The sequence below is a fragment of the Manacus vitellinus genome, unplaced genomic scaffold (genome assembly GCF_001715985.3).
Source record: "Manacus vitellinus isolate BGI_N305 unplaced genomic scaffold, ASM171598v3 scaffold_3_pilon, whole genome shotgun sequence".
Classification (NCBI taxonomy): Eukaryota; Metazoa; Chordata; class Aves; order Passeriformes; family Pipridae; genus Manacus; species Manacus vitellinus.
The window spans coordinates 39,146,155-39,167,998 of record NW_021940535.1 but is presented as its reverse complement, the minus strand read 5'-3'; the positions used below and the strand labels follow the sequence as shown (position 1 = coordinate 39,167,998).

At 44.1% G+C, this 21,844-nt stretch overlaps 1 protein-coding gene across 1 annotated transcript in view; it reads right to left on the bottom strand.

The window, feature by feature from the left end:
• GAD2 (glutamate decarboxylase 2) overlaps window positions 1–21,807 on the bottom strand; it is a 41,306-nt gene extending 19,499 nt beyond the window's left edge. The window contains exons 1-6 of the mRNA XM_008930125.3: window positions 21,684–21,807; window positions 21,410–21,562; window positions 20,096–20,329; window positions 15,151–15,241; window positions 14,219–14,331; window positions 10,286–10,401 (exon numbers count right to left, since the gene is read on the bottom strand). Coding sequence (XP_008928373.1) covers window positions 10,286–10,401; window positions 14,219–14,331; window positions 15,151–15,241; window positions 20,096–20,329; window positions 21,410–21,562; window positions 21,684–21,798 — 822 coding nt within the window. The 5' untranslated portion in view covers window positions 21,799–21,807. The remainder of the gene's footprint in view (window positions 1–10,285; window positions 10,402–14,218; window positions 14,332–15,150; window positions 15,242–20,095; window positions 20,330–21,409; window positions 21,563–21,683) is intronic.
• Between the last annotated feature and the right edge of the window lie 37 nt (window positions 21,808–21,844).

Genomic DNA, 21,844 nt, shown 5'->3' with positions numbered 1-21,844 from the left:
AAGAAGAAAGGAAGACCTAGTTTGCAGAAGACTACAAAGCAGAGAAGTAATCACTAATGCTTTGTCAACGGAGTATTTGGTTTCAACAGTAATGCAAATGGCAGAGCTGAAGGGAAAGAGATTAATACAATGGTTACACATGCGTGCTCCACCTTAAAGGTCTTGTAGTCAGAGGGATTTCACTGCATACTAAAGGGCTCCATACATAATGAACACTTTGAGAATGAAAATAAATTCTAAGCCAACTTAATGAAAGAAGAAGAAGAGTAGAACCGCAACATGCACGTTCAACTTAATAAGGAAAATCCTCTATGTTTAAAAAATTGCTCAAGGAGCAATTTTGATTGAGTCTTGACTGCTATGGTTAAGGTTGCATAAGAGTGTCCACTCCAAATTCCTTTTTTCAGATTTCTCTTGAGCCAAGATTCACTGATGATGCACGGACAATTTGAAAATACTTTCTCAGGTAAATATTTTTCATACTACATTCATTTTTTAAATGCAGAGGGTTGGTACATGGGACATGGCTGCAGTTTAACCAACAATGTGTATTGAGCAGCCATTAAATGTGTTGCCTAGATGTAAAATCAGCTTTAAGGCCCTAGTACAGCAAACCACCCCAGTCCCTGAACTAAGCACATTCTGAAATGTAACATCCACAGTTTGGACTGACTTCTGCCTAAACTGATGATCGAGTGAAATGCATACTCATCACTTAGATGAGCTACAGGGGATTTAGGCTTGTGCTTAAGTGTTTTGCTGTATTAGACTGGGTTCATTGCAGCTATCCTAACCAAGTTTACATCATCAAGTAGGCTTCCTCTGCATTCTGGGGGAAACAGGCACCTCCAGGTGAGGATTTATCCAGCATAAGGGTGGTTGGTTTGGAGTGGGTGCTGAATGACAACAGGTGAAGAGGTTTCTACCCTTTCCCTATGGACCAAGTCCTGTGCTATCTGCTGTCTGTGAGAGTAAGAAGTGTACAGCATCTGCAGCCACCAGCACTCTCGACACTACACGTTTGATTTTAACACTATGGCATTGTCCAGCCTATTAAGACCACTGGTCAGTGATACGTTCACATTAGAGAAGGACTTTGCCCTGCTGTTTTTCTAGTTGTGAGTCACAAGATGCTAGGAATTATTTATGCATTGAATATCACAGCTCAGCCATCACACTGGTATTTTTCATGGGACATTATTTATTTCATAAAATTGAATTTCTGAACAAACATATTTCCATGAGCTTCATCACCTTCACTAAATGTAGTGGACTTTTTCCCAGTACAAATGCACTGTAGATGAAGGCTTGGATTCCGATCAATTCACAAACCTCTAAATGTTGAAGGCTCTTCCCAGCCTTGGGGCCACCCTGAGCCCTATGGAGCAGCAGTGCAACTTTGTGAGAGCAGGGAGGAGGACAGGCCATGAGAAGGCTACTGGCAGGAGAAGGCTCATGAAAAATTCCCAATTTTAGGAAGGTATCTTTGAACTTTGCAGAAATAGAAACAGAGCTAGAATATTGCCAGTATAATGACAGTTCATAGATGTGCTATATGAAGTGACAATTGAATTTATACACTTTAAAAAATTTAATCTGTTTTTAATTTACGTATTACACAAACTGATGTGCACATACTGGTTAGTGTAATACAAAAATGCAGGCACAGATTTAGGAGTGAAGAGTCACAGATATATTTCACTGGGTTTTGATTCAATGACATTACATTAACTAATTTTGCTCCTTATTCCACACTAGTGAAAAAAGATTTACTAATGCAATTTTTTTCTATTAGAAAACAGAACTATTCAAAGTGCCTTAAAAAGAAAATACAGATTTGAATGGTTTACTATGAGGAAGAAAATTAAGCCCATGCGCTCAAAGGCATCCACTGGAATATGGCCAAGCTCAGCTGCCTCTCTGAGAAAGTCTCATGGCACTGCTAAAACAGCACGAGGGACAAAAAAAAGAATGTAGTGTTGATAGCTCAGTTGCCTGAAGGCTTTTTACAGACTAAAGGGAATTCAGTGGTCAGGAACCAAATTGGTTTAGGGATAAATTGGGAAGAAATACAGAAGTCTGTGCACAGAAGGGCAAATGCAATTACAATTTCTAAACAAACTCTGAATACGAAATTATCTGTGTATACAGTCAAAGATATATGACTGCTGTTATGTTTTCATGTCTTAGAATAACACCAGAGGAATTACTCCAATTGCTTTAAATGCTCTGAAAGAGCCAGGATGAAGGTAAAATAGAAAAAATATAGTTGTAAGAGCAAAGAAAACTTTCCTAACCATAAACATGATGCTGAAAATTTTGTTGCCTGTGTAATTATAATGGTAAACACAGAAAAAGATAAAGGTCAAAGAGAAGAAAAGGTTTGCCAAAATAAACCTGATTAGGCAGAACTACTGAGAGATGATTCAACTGGGCTAACAAGGAAGGACATTAAATGTGACCCCTTTGAGGATACAGGGACTACAGACTTTTCATCCGTGCAAGGAAGCGAGCTTGAACACCATCTTTCACAACAGAGCTGTATGAGAGTTACACAGGTCTGAAATCTTACAGTGGGAGAACCAGGGTAACAAAGGGCAGACAGGGGCATATGGCCTGACACCAGTCTTGAAGGAAAAACCAGGCTTGGAGAAGCTGGCAGGTCCAGTTTTAGCACTGTCCTGTGCCTGCCAGAGAGAGGAGGACATGCAGGTGGAAACACGCTGTCACTTTGGTTTCCTGGCTTCCTCCCTCCCTCCCCTCATGCACTGCAAAAGGGTGCATGGAAGACTACAAATATGTCCCCAGTAGAGAGGAGCCTAACTTCTTTCTGAAAAGAAATGTGGCTGAAATTCAGTGGTGAAGGAGCAGATATAGAATATTAGCCAATATTAGTGACAAAAGCATATTATTCAACAGAAAAAAACCCCTGGTGATTCTGAGCCAGGGTAATTTTCCCTTTGTCTAAAATTGCAAATGCTCTTAGGTATAGGCTTGTTTGCCTGATAGCCGTTTTTTCGTAGTTAGCTGTGTAGGGTAAAAATAGAGTGTAAATGTATTACAGGTGCAAGAATGAATAGGCCTTTTGGAAAAAGGAGGAATCAGAATAATTAAAAATATTACGATGCTGAAAAGTATGGCACTGTTATCTTAAGTGAACAGTATTTCAATGATGCTTCTGGTTTTATACCTTGCAAAATTACCTTCTCATCATCTGGCATGGTTGAAGCTGTCAGGAAGAACCATCCTAATGCCATGAGCCCCAAAGGGCACAGCTGGTTTTTCAGATTGGTCTTACTCCTTGTTTACATAAATCCTGAGTGGTATGAGCTTTGTGGAGGTAGCTTATCAGTAACGAGTTCCCAAATGCTGAGCAAGATGAGCCATCCCGCAGCTGAATCCCCTCCAAAGTCTGCAGGCTTGTCTGCTGGCAGGCTGGTGCCCAGAAGACCTGGACCCCCAGCCTGATCCCATCATCTATTCACCAGCAAAGGAGGTGAATACACTTTCCTCTTCACCTCTCCTGGGCTTTCAACATCGTGGAATCCCTGGATGTGTAGGCTGGGATACTTCTCTCTTAACTTCAATAATCTAAAAATGTGTGGCTGGTCCAAGCTCCCTCAAGAGTGGGGAAGAAAATGTCCCTCCAGAAGGCACTGCACTTTGGAGGCTCTAGCACCCATTTTAGACTTAGATGATTTGTCTTCTGCAGATCTTGCTCTTTTTTTATTGGCTATAAAAAGTGTATAGACTAACTCAGATTAAATGTTTACACTTCGGGTGATTAACATTAAGTGACATGAATTCTATCTTTATTATCTAATTTTAAGCTACAGCTTCTCCTTCCATTACCTACAAAAAGAGTATACTGTGTCTTATCCCAATTGTAAATACACTGTAGTGAGATATATATTCGCTATTGTTTCCTTTAGCTACTGCTATTCAGTTTTTAAAGTTATTTGTTAGTATCAGGAGAGAAATGAGGATAATAATGCTTTTGAACATACTAGTATTTACATCTTTGGCATTTTTGAAATATATAACTTCAAACTGCTTTTCTAATCCAGCAAGACTCACTAGTTTTTTTTCCAGTGTGGATAGTTTTGCAGCATTATGTGTAGTAAGAAATGTTGCACTGAGTTCAAGATGATCCTGTGGCAGTGTAAAAGCCATGAGATATTGACCAGAAGAAGGATTAGACCCAAATGACGAATTTCCCCTTTGGGATAGACTGTCCTAGAGCACTACTTTTCCGGAAAATGGTTTTACTTTTATTTGAATGGTGCTACTTGAATTAAGCTGTTTCTCAAATAAGAACAAATTTTCACTGTTTACCCTTGGCTTCAAATACCATCAAAAATACTTTTCTAGTTATTATGCAATATGTAACGCAAAGAAAAAAACATGTGGATCTTTCAGTTTGATTTTTAGTGTCCTTAGGTGGAAACAAAACTAATTCCTATTTACTCTGTATACTCATAAGTATAATTTACAGCTTCATAATCCATCTGCCAAAAAGAAAACACGATCTCCAGGCTCCTCAGATCTTTTTCTGGAAGCCACACCACGCACAACACCCCTTGGACTGCTTCTGGCAGGTGGCAGTTCTGCAAACTGTCTCCTAAGTTGTCTGGCCAGAGGGTAACACTATGTACCATGGAAGTGGTAGGATTAGAGATCAGATTTTTGTTTCTTCTACACAGAAACCAAACCAAAATCTTCCATAGCCTGTGTAAAATGGAGGTCTATTAAGCTGTATCTTTAGGGACAGAAGTCACTTTTTAATTTCCTTCTGCATCAGCACAAAGAAGCTCCATAATAGCTTTCATAAAACTGTTAAGGTAAAACCTTTGCCAAAGCCACTCTTCTCCCATAGATGGTGGTGTAGTTTGATGCATTCCCTGCAACTAACAGGGCTTATCCACAAGGGGAAATCAGCATGCAAGAAGCTGAAGAGGTTATTTATTGCGAACTGCCTCCTGCGATCTAGTTGCTGTGCGGATACTCAGTGCACTATTCCCAGGAGGGTGCTCCCCTACCTCCACAGACAAGTCACCTCTCCCAGAGGATGAGGTCTCTCCGAGTGTGTCCAGCTCTCTATGACACTGATACCTGAACAGCCAACAGACCCTCCCTTCAGTTGGTAGATGCCAGAGCTGCACTCCTAGTGAAGCCTCCAGCAGTAGCTAGATGACAAGAGCAGTGCAGACGGGGAAATGCCAGAGGCAAGGAGAGCCTCTTCTGTATCCTCTTGGGTCTCTAACTCGGTGAAGAGACTCCTTATTGTCAGATGAGACTCAATTACCTGCCAGTTCTTACTCTGCATTTTCTTTTCCAAACCTATAATAGGAATTATGTTACTATTTCCCGAGCACCTGATAAGATGTTCCTACTTAGGGAATTCCTAGAGGAGTGGGAAAGGAAGAAAGCTGATGTGAACTACATGGGCACAGTCTTGCTAGGTTGCAGAACAGAGGAGACAAAAAAATTTCCATATCTTTCCAATTATGCCCAGCCTTTTTTTCATTCTCTGAACTGTGGATTGAGCCCATACAGCCCCTAATTAATCATCAAGTTCACAGAAATGCTACAAGTCTCTTTAAGCTATTTTCCTCCTATCAATTAAAAAGGCCAAAGGCTGTTTTGTAACCTGAACCCACTTAGTTCTCTACAGCTAAACTTTCCCCCTCTGCACCCTTTTCCTCCTCAGGGTAGGGTGATTCTGTCCTTTTGCCTATTAGGTGTAATCCCTGCTCCATACTGTTCCCAGCTACTGTTGGATACTGTGTAAGACAGTGCTGGTTGGACAGATCAAAATCACAACAGGTAATGGGTTAAAATTCAACAGGCCTTGCCTTTTAGACAAATGGACAACTAAAATATTCCGAGAAGGCAGCTCTCCCTTTCAGCCCCTTTTCCATGCTGAAAAAGGCATCTGCTCCTCTGAACAATTAGAGTAGCCTAGAGTTGATATGCTGGGACACAGGAGGACACTTTCATTTTAGATTTTTCATTGTGTTTGAAACGATGGACTGAAATAGGTTTTTACAACTGGCATCCATCACTTTTTCCCCTCTGAGTCAAGGTCTCTTGCGTCATGTGCAGTCCAGAGCAGCTGCCCTGAAGGACATCACTGCTCCTGCCCCAGTGCAGATGAAGGAAGACTGATGATGCCCTAATGAATGTAGAGCACTGAATTAAATCCTGAGCGCAAGTGCATCGCAGTGAAATTAAACTTGTGCAAGACCGACCCAAGTAGTTGCAGTGTACTTCACCATCACTGGTGAAACAGAAACAAACAGAACTGGAGTGAGAGGCAAGTCACAGCTTGGGGAAGATCTGCTAACTGGGAACAAGCACAGTTGGAATAGTCACGTAACCTATTCTAGGCCTCGAATGTAGGCTGTGTATGTCAGGAGGCTCTTTATGGTCGGTGCACAGAAGTAGGTGAATCCCTCCCAAACGTAATTTAGAACATCTAAATTAAGGAATATTTAGGTTCCTAATTTGGATGCTCTGAGTTTCTCTCCAGAGGTGCTTCTCTTCACTGGTTGTGCAGAGAGTGAGGCTCCTGATTTAGGAACATGATGCACTCTTAAATTAGTAAGGCAATTACTTAAGAACTGCAAATTACTCCTCCCTTCCCTTTTCCCCCACTGGCAGCTGAACATATCATGGCATCAGATTGAGGCCAGATTCTGGTTACAGTAGTATTGGTGGCAAATGTGACATGGTTTCATTCATTTATAGTAATGGAAGCTCTAGACTGGTAGTAATGAAAATAGAGTCTTGTCTGGGATGCTGGAATTCCTGGCTGAAAATTTCTGACATTGAAACCTTTGGCCCTGACTGAAGAATTCAAGATGAAAATTCCCAAGTTTCTAAACATATACAACACCTTTAAGACGTGTTTACTATCATGTCACAGTTGCAGAGCATGGGGAAACTATGGATCAGTATGGATCTGCTGCTCCAGCTGGATCCCTACAAATCTGTGGGCCCTGACGGGATTCATCCCAAAATCCTCAAAGAGCTAGCTGATATCATTGCAAAGCCTCCCTTGATGATTTTTGAGTGGTCTTGGGAATCCAGAGAGGTCCCAGCTGACTGGAAGCCGTCAAATGTCCCAATTTTCAAGAAGGGCAAGAAGGAGGACACTGGAAACTACAGGCCTGTCAGTCTCACTTCAGTGTCCATTAAAATCATGGAAACGATTATTCTGGGAAGTATAGAAAAACGCTTGGAGGAGAACACAGTCATTGGTCACAGCCAACACAGCTTCATGAGGGGAAAGTCATGCTTATCAAACCCACCTAGCTGATCAAGGGGAGCCAGAAGATACAACATTTCTGGACTGCAGCAAAGCTTATGATACTGTCTTTCACAAGATTCTTCTGGACAAAATCTCCAGCACACAACTGGATAACCATGTTCTGTGATGGGTGAGCAACTGGCTCACAGGCTGGACACAAAGAGCTATAGTGAATGGGGTAACATCAGGATGGTGTCCAGTCTCTAGTGGGGTTCTGCAGCGCTCCACCCTCAGCCTAGTTCTCTTCAATGTCTTCATTAACGGCTTGGATACAGAACTCGAAGGAATACCAAGTAAGTTTGTTGATGACACTAAATTGGGAGGAGCTGTTGACTCCCTTGAGGGCAGAGAGGCCCTTCAGAGAGACCTCGACAAATGAGAGAGGTGGACAAACACCAATCATATGAATTTTAACAAGGACAAGTATTGGATTCTACATGTGAGACAGGGCAATCCTGGTTATGTAAACAGACTGCGGAAAGAGAGGTTGGAAAGCAGTGCCACAGAAAGGGACCTGGGGGTCCTGGTTGATGGCAAGTTGAACATGAGTCAGCAGTGCCCTGGTAGCCAGAAGGGCCAACCATGTCCTGGGGGGCATCAGGCAAAGCATTGCCAGCCGGGCGAGGGAGGGGATTGTCCCACTCTGCTCTGCACTGGTGCAGCCTCACCTTGAATATTGTGTGTAGTTTTGGGCACAACAATATAAAAAAGACACTAGGCTATCAGAGACTATCCAAAGGAAGGTAACAAAGATGGTAAAGGACCTTGACAGGAAGCCATACAAGGAGCGGCTGAGGCCACTCAGTCTGTTCAGCCCGGAGAAGAGGAGACTGAGGGGAGACCTTGTTGCAGTCTACATGAGGGACAGAAGTCCTCTACATCACCTTGTTCCCTCATGAGGGGAAGAGGAGAGGCAGGCACTGATCCCTGTGGTGACCAGTGACAGGACTCAAGGAAATGGCCTGAAGCTGAGTCAGGGGAGGTTTAGGTTGGATATCAGGAAAAGGTTTTTCACCTGGAGGATGGCTGGGCACTGGAACAAGCTCCCCAGGGAAGTGGTCACAGCACCAGGCCTGTCTTGAGTTCAAGAAGGGTTTGGACAATGCTCTCAAGCATCTGATGTGATTCTTGGGGTGTCCTGCACAGGGCCAGCAGTCGGACTTGATGATCCTGATGGGTCCCTTCTAACTCAGCATATTCCATGATTCTTTAATTCTATAGTCTGCTTGTTCCATGGCCATTTTCTTACAAGAGCACCCAACTGTGGCAGAGAGAAACCACAAATAGGCCGAGGAGTCTAAAAGTGAGTAGAAGGTCAACATGATGTGATAAATGAGACAGATGACATCTGCATATCTTAGTATCTGCTCAGGTCCTTCCTATCTTAAAAAGGATTGTACTTCCAGGCCTCTGGAATTCCTGTAACAGCTTTGGCTGTTGTGAGGGTTAAACCATGATCCCATATCCTCTGGGAAATTAAGTGTTAAAGGCTCCTGTGTTCACACAGTATGGTTTCTTCACTTCTCTAGAAGATGTGCCATTACATACTTCATAAAAAACTTGACAAAACCTGAAATTTCAAGATACTTCTAAAATGTAACGGATGCTGTCCTATGGATCCTTTAGTATATTTGATTTTTAAATGTTTAATTTGCTAAGGGAACTGCTTCTTCCCTGGCATGAAAACACAATTATTAAAACGCACTTCATTATTTTGAGACTGATATCACAATTTGGGTCCTTGTTTAACATTCCATCGCTATGAATACAATGAAATTCTCTAATGATTAATAGGATTTGTTACTTTAAATAATCATGCTGAACCTTATTTGCAAGACTTATTAGGCTTGTAACTTCCACATGAATAATGTATCTCTAGTGGGACAGCCAGTTTTGGAAAGTTGCTACTCATTTTTTGACTACCCTTCTCTTTAACTGCTATGGGGACAATTATTCTGCAATGTGGAGCCCACAGTTGTGTATCACATTTCATCCCATCCTATTGCTGAACTTTTCTGATCAATTTTTAGGATATCTTGCTCTTCACACTTGCATAGAATGAAACACGTTGTATGGTAAGTCAAAAAACCTGCAGAGCCTCAGCCACGAATGAGTTCTGGATGAGCCCACACAGCTGGAGAGAAATTTAGAAGGGGACCACAAAGTTTGAAAACAGCTTATAGTCCCTCTTGGGGATAACCTTTCCTCTTCCCCTTCCTCCCGCACCTGCGTTCTCCACTTTAAGCTGCAAGGAGTTTTACATGCTCACAGAGCCAAAATATTCACCCCCACTCCAAAAGAGTCTTTTGTGTGGTTGTTCAAAGGAGCTCTGTGTTTCTCCCACTAGGACCACTCTGGTTTCTCGTGTGCCCACCTCCCCTCACCTCTGGCACTGCCAAATTGTGGTGATGCCTGTGAATGAATTCACGTGTGCTGAAGTGTTTGCCCACAGGCAGAAACCTGCAGCAAAGCCCAACTGCCCACCAAATACCGCAGCTGCTCTGCTGTACACACACAGCATTACCATAGTAATGTCTTCATGTATGTTATCACCCTCCCATTAAATACCAGCAGGAGTGGTTTCAGCTGGAAACATTTTGACTCAAAGAGACTTTCTGTTGCCCCATAGTGACCTAATAATATGTATTCATGGCAGAAAGTGCTGAAGCCCGGTAATGAGTTCTCATCATTTGATGTGGTTCTTGCCACTCTCATCAACATTTATATGGACACAAATGAGAGCAAAAAAATGGCAGTGGCTTGTAGAGCCTGCTCTCCCTGGATTTCAGCCACAGATAAGTGCACAGATCATCCCTCTATAAATCAAAAAGCTGTCCCCTTCCCACTGTTTTAATCCCAGTGAAAGAATAACAGAAATGAAGACAGTTGGCTACAAATTCCTGTTCATCTATTTTCTTCATCATAAATTCATACAAGCAGATGTAACAGACAGGAAAAAACAGAAACACATACATGTTCTGATGTGAAGGCAACCAGTCTGGGAATAGCTGCCATTCCTTTTTCTTTAACTTCTGGGAACATCTTGAAACGTGCAATCAACATAGCATACATGTTAGATATGGCACCACCTGGAGTCCACAGTAATATACTGTTACTTTTTCTATGCATTGTAATATCATTTCAGAAAAAATGACAAGTCTTGCTACAGTTTATCTAACTCTAATGCTAATGTTTCTGCCTCATGGCAGAACCATGGATTCTTATTCCTGATGCTCTTCATAGCTGGGCTGTGTAATAATAGGATCTACTACACCCAAATAACAAATTATACAAAAAGTACTATGGCAAAAAATGACTGGGGCTTCCATTCGTCCTCATTCTTGCTACAATCTCTCCTTTAGTTCCCAGTCTTAGCTTTCCATACCCCATCAACACATAACCCCACTCTATTCCACCTCCCAGGCAGATGCCCCACAAGGCAACATGACCCAACAAGTGCAACCTGATATGTGCTCTCCCCTCCCAAATCAGGGTGGTGTTTAATGCCCCAGCTTTGAACAAACCCACCCAGTGAGTCCCAACAGACACCATCTTCTGGATAACAGGAGTTAGGGGAAGGAAGAGAAAGGAAAAAGGGTAATTCTAACACTTATTTTTCATTTTATATGTCCTCAGATGGGAGCAAGGGGAAAAGGTCGAATGTCCCTAACGCTTGCCTTAAAATCACTGGCATACACTGACTTAAAAATACCCATTTCAAGATGGATATTTTACCCACTTCAAAACGGTATTCTGCAGTGGTCTGTTCCCATATTTCAATTGTCAATGCATAAATTAAAAACAAGCACTTAATTTTTCCTTTTTTTGAGATTTTTACTAACTGACTTTCTGTGTCTACAGTGGAACAATGTTTGGTTTTACATTAATGCTGCATGAGCACTATGGGAATATAATGCAGTACCTGAGGCTGAATAGTTTTACGTATGTATGCACACAAGCACACACACACAGAGACATGTATACATGAAATCCATCAGGTTTATCCTGTATATATATGTATATACAGAGATTGATTACATATTGATGTTTATGCATATATATTTATATAAAGCAAAGATTTGAAATGAACGGGTCGAAATGCTGCTAAGATAGAGTTCAATTAATGCAACATTAATCCATCTAAAAATGGAGTGAAGAGCATAAGATGTATACCTCCAGAGGATGGTTCAGCTCATCCTCTGGTAACTGTATTGCAGCAGGCGGGATGACTTGCTCTGCAGACACATCCACCCCTCTCCCTTGAATATGTGGGAGCTGCTTTAACTAGCCCATGGTAGACACCCAATTCTTGGACAGCCAAATCAAGAAAAGCTAAAATCCACCCTTTAAGCAGATGAAGGAAGCACTGCCGACTATCTGTGCTGGCAAATTTAACATTGTTTTGACTTTTGTAAGATTTGTTTTTATCTTACTGGAGATACATACACTGTTCCACAGCCCACAGAAACTGTGCCCTTCATTTCTAATCAGTATCCTTGCTCTGCTCTTGCAGTGAGGCTGCCCCTGCTCTGGGCTTTCCCTGACCTCACTGGCCCTCCTGTGAATCCAAGGGAAAATGCCACCAAAAGACGGCATCGCTGGCAGAGGGGTCAGTATAAATTGGAGGTTTTCCTCCCTTTTCAACTATCTTGAGAGATATGAACGTATTTCTACCCTTCTTTTCAGAAATGACAAAACGAGAAATGGAGAGATTAGGAGGAACTGCTCAGGTATGTCTCTAAAAAATGCAGATGTCATGTTGATGAGTTACGTGACTGAACTAATGTGTCCAAGTCAAAGTAATTTGGCCTGTCTTGTCAAAAGTCATTGGCTCGGTGTCAAAAGAATCAAGACTGAAATGTTAAATTTCTTCACTACCAGGCTTTCCTATTATTATTACTTTGTTGTTTAACCTTAAGCTTATTAATAAGCCTGCATTCTGCCTTTAATTTTGGAGCTGTGTTTACATCCAGAGTTAAGTGCAGGCAACAAAACACACCTACAGAATTTGAAGAAAATAATCAGGCCTTTATGCTTTGCATGTATTGATACTGTTTATTTCATTCCAGAGAATGCAGAGAGCAAGAACCTTTTCTTTGCAACAGTAAGGTCTTCAGCTGAAGCCATGACAGCTTGAAGTGAGAAGACAGCATGGAGATGATTTCTATTATTGCCTGAAAAAGCAGAACCTGCACACTGAGTACTGCTGCCTTAAGAGAGTGAATTAGAAAGATGCACTTTGCACAAAACAGAAATGGAAGAGGAAGAAAGGATGAGAGGGGGCAGCCCTGCAAACGGCCAGTGCAAGTACACGCCTGCAAAGAGCTCGTCCCTATGCCACTGTCAGCACAAGGAAGCGAGCTCTGGCACCTGACACACCAGCAACACCCTGGCCCCAGGTCAGGCAGGGATCTATCACAGTCCCAGCAGGGCCAGCAGTTCCTCCTGAGGCCCTGGACACCTTTCCTGACTCACACTATCTCTAGCTGAGTTTGCCAGACGCAGGTAGATCTGGGACATGCACTGAGCCTTTCACCTCTGCTGCCATGCCCAGCCTGTGCCCATGAGGTCTGGCTGGGCAGTGTTGCTATTGCTCTTCTCTCTCAGGTCCCTGACCAGCCCTGTGGGGTTATTGCATCTCAAGCCTGCAAGGTAAAGAACTAAAACCAGCTGTATCAAGTCAGGTTAGGGACTGTTCAGTAACCAACCACTGTTCAGTTTCCAAAAGCTTTGACTTAGGTCCTGGGCTCGTGACACAAGTTTAGATGCCTGATGTGATGGGGGCCAAGGTTTTCGGGGGGACCTCTAAGCACTACAGTAAAAGCTGCCAGAGCTTTTGCTCTCAGCACTCTTTAAATAAGAACTCATCAAAAAGCAATGTCAGTTCTTCTCATCTGTGGAAACAGCAAGAACAAAAATCCCACAGCACTTCCCACAGGTGCACTCAGATGTGAGAATCTGAAGATGAGCCTTGCCTGACCTTGATGGCCTCGGAGAGCTGAATGTCCTACGCTGTTATCAGTGAGGCTTTTTCTTTGCTCAGTAGTGTGCTCTTTCCCTCTTCATTAGGTCAATGGACTTTCTTTTCAGAAAGGCTCCTTCCACAACAGCTATCAGTCTGTTCTCTTTTGACAAGCCAAGACATTATGCCCAATGTAAATTCTTTCAATATTTTGCAATTTTGTGAGGCAGATAGGCCAAAGTTTTTTGCCATGATATTCCAGAGTAAGAGAGGAGGTGATGAAGAGTATAAATCAAAAGATTAAATGGAATGATTAAAAAATAAAAAAGTCTTAACAATGTAGTGTTTGTCTGAGTCAATGATTACTCAACACTAATTTTTTTGCCTTATTGACTTGCCCTGAAAGAACCAGGTTTCTAAGCCTTTAAGCACTCAGATTAACAAGCCACCCAAATACCCCAGTGTGCAAAACAGGCTTTACATGGAAAGCTAACAGCATACTCTACCGTTGGCAGGGTCCTACTGACTCCACTAAAATTACTGGAAGGGATGCTACGTCTTTCCCTGTTTCCTTCAATTTCCCCTGTGATGATGGAGAGCTTTGTTGTGTTTCTTCCCTCCATTATTAATACAATAGTCTTTCTATTTCATGTAATCCATAAGAAGTGGGGGCAAAGCGAAACTGCAAGGCAAATGTCTCTTCTGATTATGTTTCCCATGTGCCATTACAGCTGCTCATCATGCAGTGCAATTTGCTCAAACAGACCCTCATAATCAGATCCCTGAAATTCATAAACATGCAATACTTTATCTCAAAGAGGCCACTGGTGGTTACTAGCAAGTGTCCTCTCAAACATGCATATTTAATTATATTTACTCTTTAGCTATAGGGGATGTCATATACCGTAGTCTGAAAAATAAAGAAAGCTTGAAATGTTATGTACCAGGTGAAAATATCCCATCGCCACAGCCCCCTGGCCAGCCAACCATCTCTCTCATTTTCCTTAGTGTGACATATTCCAAAAGTACAAACACTGGAGCAATTTCATAGGTGAACCTGAAATGTAGTAATGTCCATATTTAATGCTTTCATCTACAACACTAGTACATCTTTTTGCAATATTACATTACACTGTAGCCACAATATACTCTATTTGGCACTGGGTAGAGTTCTGTTTGACAATACTTTCCACAATCTTCCTTCGGATTGGACATCAAATGTCTAGAAGGAGAAATGCAGAGAGTGCTTGAGAATCCATTTCCACCCGCTTCAGTGAAAAAAATCTTGCCCACCTCTTCCAGGCTCAAGGCTTTGCCCTAAATTCAAGAGATGCTGGGCAGAGCCAGCCCTTCGCCTTGCATAAACCCGTGTGCACATCTAAAGCACACATCCTCAGTCCTATTCATAATGACAAGACAGTGTATGAAGCTAATCAAGTACACAAAAATGCTTCCTAGTCCCAAAGTGAAAACTCCACACTTTAAATTCTGCATCTCTTTCTTACAGAAAACTCTACATGCCCCGAGTATGGATTGTACATAACCCCTCTACATGAATGCAATTGTTCACTTAGCACACCTTTCATTTTACATATTTATGCATGCAAAATGCTAATCTATATGTATTTTTTGCGTATTTTTGGGGGTAGCAAAACCAACATCGTATTAGTATGATGAAATTTTATAGAAGACAGCCTACAAGACAAAGTTGAAAGTCTTTGTGTAAATAACTGTAGCAACCATTTAAAAAGCAGATTAAGTTTTTCCCAGCAGTCTTAACATAAAATTATTCTTTCATTCAGATACAGCAATTAATATTTTAGAGTTTAACCGTAAAATTATATTAAATATTATGGAAAAAAAATATGCTACTTACATATTAGTATTTGCTGCTGATGTCAGCCAGTCTGCTGCCAATCCAACCATGTCCAATCCAGTTGAAAGTTGATTAAAATATCTAGGGTGCCCTGCACAAGATGGAAAATGTTATCAAAAGGCTGATGACTCTGAATGAAACTATTCAGTGCTGAACATTGTATTTACCTCTGGATTTCTATAGAGAAGGAAGCACTTTCAAGGTATGAAACAAAGCAAACAGCAGTAAATACATTTCTTGGAAAAGGAAGGATGATTTCTCTTCTTTCTCATTCCAAACTCAGTAAAATCAGAGTAATTACACTGAACACAGAATAATGAATTCCAACATTCCCTATTATCCTTTCAATATGCCTTGAAAATTAGCACATTGCTGCCTCACAAAAATAGCTGTTTGCTCCCGTTAGTGTGTCACATGTTGTCACTGGATATGGTTTTGCCTGACTAGGTTTGAAAGGCACGCACGAGACACCATCTGAAGAGCTTGCCAGTACATATAACATCAGTGATGAATGGCTAATGATTGTAATAGACAGGGCGAAATGAGAAAATGGAGTATTTTGGTGACTGCTTTGCACATGACTCAATGGTTGATGATTGTATGAAGATGGCAGGGAAGGTGGTGGTCCTTGTCATTTTTTCCCTGTCAGAGTGCTATTACAAATAGCCTGGCTACCTGCTATTGTGATTTTAAATAAACCCCAAGAAAACCAGCACTGCTGCCCCAGCAGACTGATGCACAAGAATATATTCAATGAGCTGATAGTCCACATACCTAGTTAATCTAATTGGCTCCTGATTTTTTTTTCTAAAGTCCTGCTAGAGATTTTTCTTAAAAATGTGCCCAGAGCCATTAAACCCAGAAACTATTAAAACTCCATTTTTACTGGTCACTTCCCACAAGCCCCTGATAAGTGGCATAATTACCGGTACAAATTATAGATGGTTCACAATTACTTAAATGCCATCTGACTCAAAGGACGGCAGCCTCTGCTTGGAAAACACCTGTCCTGACCCCTAGATGATGAACTGTTATTGCCATCAGAGAAAACAAAAGATAGAGCAAGATGATTGAGGAAATGCAGACGCAGCACTGAGAGAAAACTTATCTTCAGTCTCCTGTGGCCCCTTATCAGGCAGGGACACATGGCTGGCAGAACAGCACAGGGGATTGCTCCCCAGCTCCCACCCTGCAGCACACAAAGGCAGAGTAATCAGGCTGAGCTGAGTGGGCAGACCAGAGCTGAGGATATGGGGCAGGGGACACACACACATGCAAATTCCACTGTGCCCTTAACCTGAGACCAGCCCTTTGCCACAGCCATTCAAGCCTGATCATGTTTTGCACTGAGCTCTCCCCACCAGAGATAGGAACTACCACCTTCCCCTGGTCTGTGCTGCCAACAACAGGCAGCCAAAGTCCCTGAGGCACCGAGGAATGATGCTGAGATCCAGCAGAATGCACAGGATCTGGCCCTTGCTCTTAAGTGGGGTTGATGGACCTAAGGCACCCATGCACCCCACCAATGCCACCACAGCCTCGGTGATCCCGTGACGGGCTTGGCCTGCAGAGAACCGTATCTCCCCTGATGATGGGATTTTTGGAGATTTCTGTATTTATAACTCAAGTTCAGTGTCACAGCTGGCTCCAAGCTGGTTCCCAAATTTCACCAGAAAGCAACAAAAAATTAGGAGCTAAAAGCCTTTACCGGATCTGGGCTACAGGAAGGCTCAAAAAGGCTACAAAAACTCCTGCTTTGGAAATAAATCCACACTGAAAAGCTGGGGAATAGCAGAATTCGTATCTGCATCTGCAGTGTCTCAGCGGCTCTCTGTCAGCCCCATACCCACCCCCAGGCGACAGCCCTGTTGTCACTGCCTGTTTCTTCAAGCGAACCTCACAGCAACCCACCTGCTTTGGGAACCGCCGCAGGGACAGGGCCGGCTGCACGCGGAGGCCGGGCAGCGGTGCCCTGGAGCGAGCGAGCTGGGGGGAGCAGCGCTGTGTCGAGACGTCAGTACAGAGAGAGCAGGAGCTGCTGCTGCTGCTGGGCAAGCCCCCAGCACCCACACTTGTGACACAGCTCCCTCCGCTCGACGATGCCCTTCCCTTCTGCAGCACGACTGTAATACATAAGGGCACAGAATGTACTGCCCCAACTGCCCCCAGCCCCAGCTGCAATGGTTTGTCTGTCCATGTGACACCCGTATATGTGAGTGAGCTCTCTTCCCTTGGCTAGATGGGCATGGAAAATTGTGGCTTTGCTTAAAATACAGACTCCACTGGCAAGGTAAGAACACTCTGTGAGAGATGCTCAAAAATCACTACCCAGGTGCTGTCTGCCTGAAATGCACATCTTTTGTTGCGGTTGTCACTGAACAAAGAGGTGACTGGGAAAGAGACTGACAGGGTGCGAGGGAGAGAGGTGAAAGTAGGAGATTAGTGCTTGCTGCTTGGTTTAGCAGTATACAATGTGTTCACAGATATCCCTGAGTAAATTGGGACATGATTGCCAAGAACCAGGGCCAAGGCACAGGGACACCCCAGGGCCGGTCTTTCCCTACTGAGGGTGTGCCTTTGCCCTGTGCACCCTCTCAAACATACACCTGGCTTGCACTTTGTCTGAGGCATGGGCATGCCCAGCATGAACACACAGCCTCCACGAGGAAGGATGAGAAGGGCCAGGCATGGCTAGACAGCACAGATAAAGGCACGGCTGGCAGCACTGAGCCTGGCCTTGCTCACAGCCTCACTGCATGCATGGCCAGCATCAGGGCCTGCCAGGGGGCAAAGCTGGACCAGCACCAGCTTCTTGCACCCTTCCTGGGGTTTCCAAGCCATTTTTAAACACTTGTATTTCAATTACTCCATTCAATTTCAATTGCACTGCACAGTAACTGAATTCTGCATCCATCTTTCCTTGCTTTCGCAGTCACTTTTGTATTCTCTCAGCAAGAATTCTGTCTCTGCTAGCAAAGGGGCAGAAAGTGTGGTTCCCCTGAGCACCCCAGCAAACAGTGGCATGCAGACAACACCTGGAGCAACCGACACCTGCCCCTTAGATGAAAAATCAGCCATCTGCCTCCTCGAATCCCTGGACCTGGGGATCCAGCTGTGAGGCTAATCTAAGCAATACAGTTTATTTTACAATCAGCATCCTGGGCCCCTGAAGCCAAACACAGCCCAGGAGGGGCCGTGTCCAAAGGGCTCCTGCGACAGGAATGGAGACAGACCCCACTGCCAAAAACCTCACCACACTATCCTTCCTCTGAGGGTAATTCCAGTGTTTTACTCTGAAGCACATGCCGAAGGGCTCCAGGTGTAAATCCCATGCATTTCATGAGGCCCCCCCGGTTGGGGCTAACACCCCAGGATGCTGATGAGCAGCAGCAGCCAAATGAGGTGGCTCTGCACCCCTTGACTGAACCCCATTACGCCGCTGCATTTCACACAACCCCCCTCCCCAGCACCCATTTTCAGACCTCAAAAGCATTATCTTCGTTAAAAAAAAAATTAAAATGCCAAGCAGGGAAAGCCTCAGCTATTTAGGGTGAGGAAGAGAAATGGTAACATTGTTTTAAAAGGTATTTTTTAGATGCACAAAATTAAATAGGTCTGTTACGTGAAAACAGGCTATAACAAAAAACAATTAACGAAAATCGCCTAAGAAACCCTATATTTTATTTCCCAGAATCACAGATCCCACGTTTTACACCATTCTGTGCAAACATGTTTCCTATGACCTACCCAGATACATAACATGGATCACTGGACTGATCGACTTTGTTCCTGTGGACATCATCTATCTGTTTATTCCAACATTTTACAGGCGTTTTGACAGCTCCCCACCCATGCATCAAAACATGCAGCTGGTCATTTCCACCTCTAAACGAGGATTACACAGATCCCTCATAATCTTTACCTGGGTCGGTCTGTTCTGTTCTCAAAAGGTGACAAAACCCGTTTTTTGTCTTCCCCTCAACCTCTAGTCTCAAATAAGCCTTTTGTCTCTTTCAGTAACTGCTACAAATTTATTTTTAAGCAATTTCTCAGTAATTCAAATTCCCACTAAGAGCTCCCCGGACTCCACATTATTTCCCAATGACAGCCGTAATTGCGGCTCCGCTTTCTGCCCTCTCCGCCGCCGTTTATTTAAGGTGGCCCCTAAGCAGAGCCGGGCGCTTGCCCATGCCTGGGGTCGCCCCACGCCGCCTCCCCGCCACGAAGCCCGCAGGGGGGGCACGACTAACCACTAACGTGGGGTCCTAGGCAGGCAGAAGTCAACCTATCCCTGCTCTCCCCAGTGGAAAACAACAACAAATGGCTATTAAAACAATTCCGGCCTCGGTTTTATTGCTTGAGCCTAAAGTTGGGACAAATCCCTCAATATTCTGTTAAATTCTCTTATTTTTATGTCCTGCAGGTAAAGGGAGACACAGCAAATGGCTGCTCAGAGCTCCCATTGACAGCATATTTATTGCGATTTTGGCTGTTAAATGGGCTGGTCCCTGTTGCCCCCCACGCAGGGACGACCCCTCCTCGCCCTACTCCCGGCTGCGCCGAGCTCTGCGGCCGCCGCACCCCGGGTCTGCAGGGGAAGGAGAGGCGACTCCCGGGGCATCACACGTGAAATGGATGAGAAGGAACAGCGGAAAGTGGCGAGGGTGGTGCAAAGGTCGCTCAGCGGCACACTCGGCAACTCCGACGCACAGACACATTAATCTTAAATCGGAAAGGGTGTGCGAGGCTGCACTGACAGCTACAGAGATGGGGCTGCTGGAGTGTTTTATCATTTTGGAAAACGATTTCTGTCGCCGCCAGAAATTGCCTGGAACCGACAAAATACAGTTGCTGCTTCAATCTTTAACATTTCAAGCTAAAATAAAATGGCGCCTTTAATCAATGGATGAGACCATACAGGGTAGAAAATGAGCATGGCTATTACCTGTTTTAATTGCATATTTCAGTGTTGTTCTGCAGTTCAATAAAATTTCTTCCAAGGTCTGTGGCTGGTCTGCCAGTTCCCAGTTATATTCCTGGAGCAGCTCATTTGGGTAATGAAAATCAATAACTTTTGTCGATCTATCAAAACTTTTCACCACATACTGAAGTAAAATGTCCACAACGTCTTGTAGGAAAGACATAGTTGTTATTTCTCCGTTGCATGTCGGCAGAAGATCTGGGAATGGAGAAATTTAAAAGTTAACTTCGTTTTACAACCACATACACAGATTTTGGACAAAGGTTTCTCCTATTTACGTTTAGAAAATCTTTTCACTGTGTTGAATACAAATAGGTTTTGTTTTCATTTAATAAATAAATTGCTAAGGCTGTATTTTAAGGAATGTTCTGAAAGATAACACTTAGGATTTAATATTTTATTTAAAATAACAAATTTTGGCCACAGTGTATTTCGGACCAATTTTTAAGACAATGAGAGAGAGCAGATAAACAAGAAAAAACGGAAAACGAACCTCAGGAAAAATAAAGATTGAGCAACAAACGCTAGAAGAAGCACCCTAAAAACTGCCGTTTGCCTTGCAATAAAATACCTTTGTGGAGACTCTCCTATGTAAGTAACTTGTTGATAATTTAATGCCTTTTTCTGAGGCAATGCCGCACAGTCTCTCGGTGTACACAAAGCTTTTGTTTAAGCGCCATGGCTCACTCAGAGCAGGACTGTAGTGGAAGCCCCTAATTTGGGGTGCCCCGGGGGCGGTCAGGCAAACAGCAGCACCAGCAGCCCTCCCCGGCGGGGCCAGGCGAGCAGAGCGTGTCCCGGGCTGCCGAGCAAACGAAAGAGTTCCTGGCTAGCGCACGTCTGCGGGGAGCTGGAATCTACTCAGTAGCGGAGACGCTACCTCCAAGGTCAGAAAAGATGAAGTACAAAAATATCTCGAATTGAAACAAACGAGAGAGCGCTCTTTCTCCCTCCTCCCGTCAAATCTTAATTACATCGCAAGATCTTCAAAGGAAAGGTCGCTACTGTCAGTTCTCCTTAGAGAAAGCTGTAGGTTCCAGCACGCGGGATTATACTGCTTTGGGGTTTTTTTCGGGATTTTTTGTTATTTGGCTGCTTTTTGGCAGATCTGCGAAACGCCCGGCGCCGGAGGGGGCCGAGGCAGAGGGCGCGGAGCTCCACCGCGCACCGCCGGGCTCCCCCGCCTCCGCGCAACGCGTGCGGAGACGATTTCCTGACCGAATCCCCGGGTTTTTTCGTTAGTTTTAGAGAAGCAGCGTGGCCCGGGAGCGCCGTTACCTGTTGAGTGCAGAAAGGCGTAATTCACCTCCGCTTTTTGGCAGGCGCAGGGTTTTTTGTCGCAGGTACAGGCCAGCCGCGGCTCCGCTACCCCGGGGGATGCTGCCCTGGCGCCGGTTTCCACGGGCTTCTCGGCATCTCCGTAGAGCAGGGCTTGACAGCGACACGGACACACGGCCTCAGCACCGCGGCATCAACCCCGTCCCCTCCCCCCCCGCCCCGGGGTAGTTCCCGCGGCGCTCCCAGGGAGCTGCCGTCGCCTCCCTGCCCTTACCGCAGAGTTTGTTTCCGATCCCTCCCGTGAACTTCTGGGCAACCTGACACCAGGCTCTGGCTGCAAGAGAAAATGGAGCGGAGGATCCTTGGGGGCGGGCGCGGACCGGGGGCATCTAGTCCGACACCGGGCACCGCTCCCCAGAAACCCCCTGCCCCGCC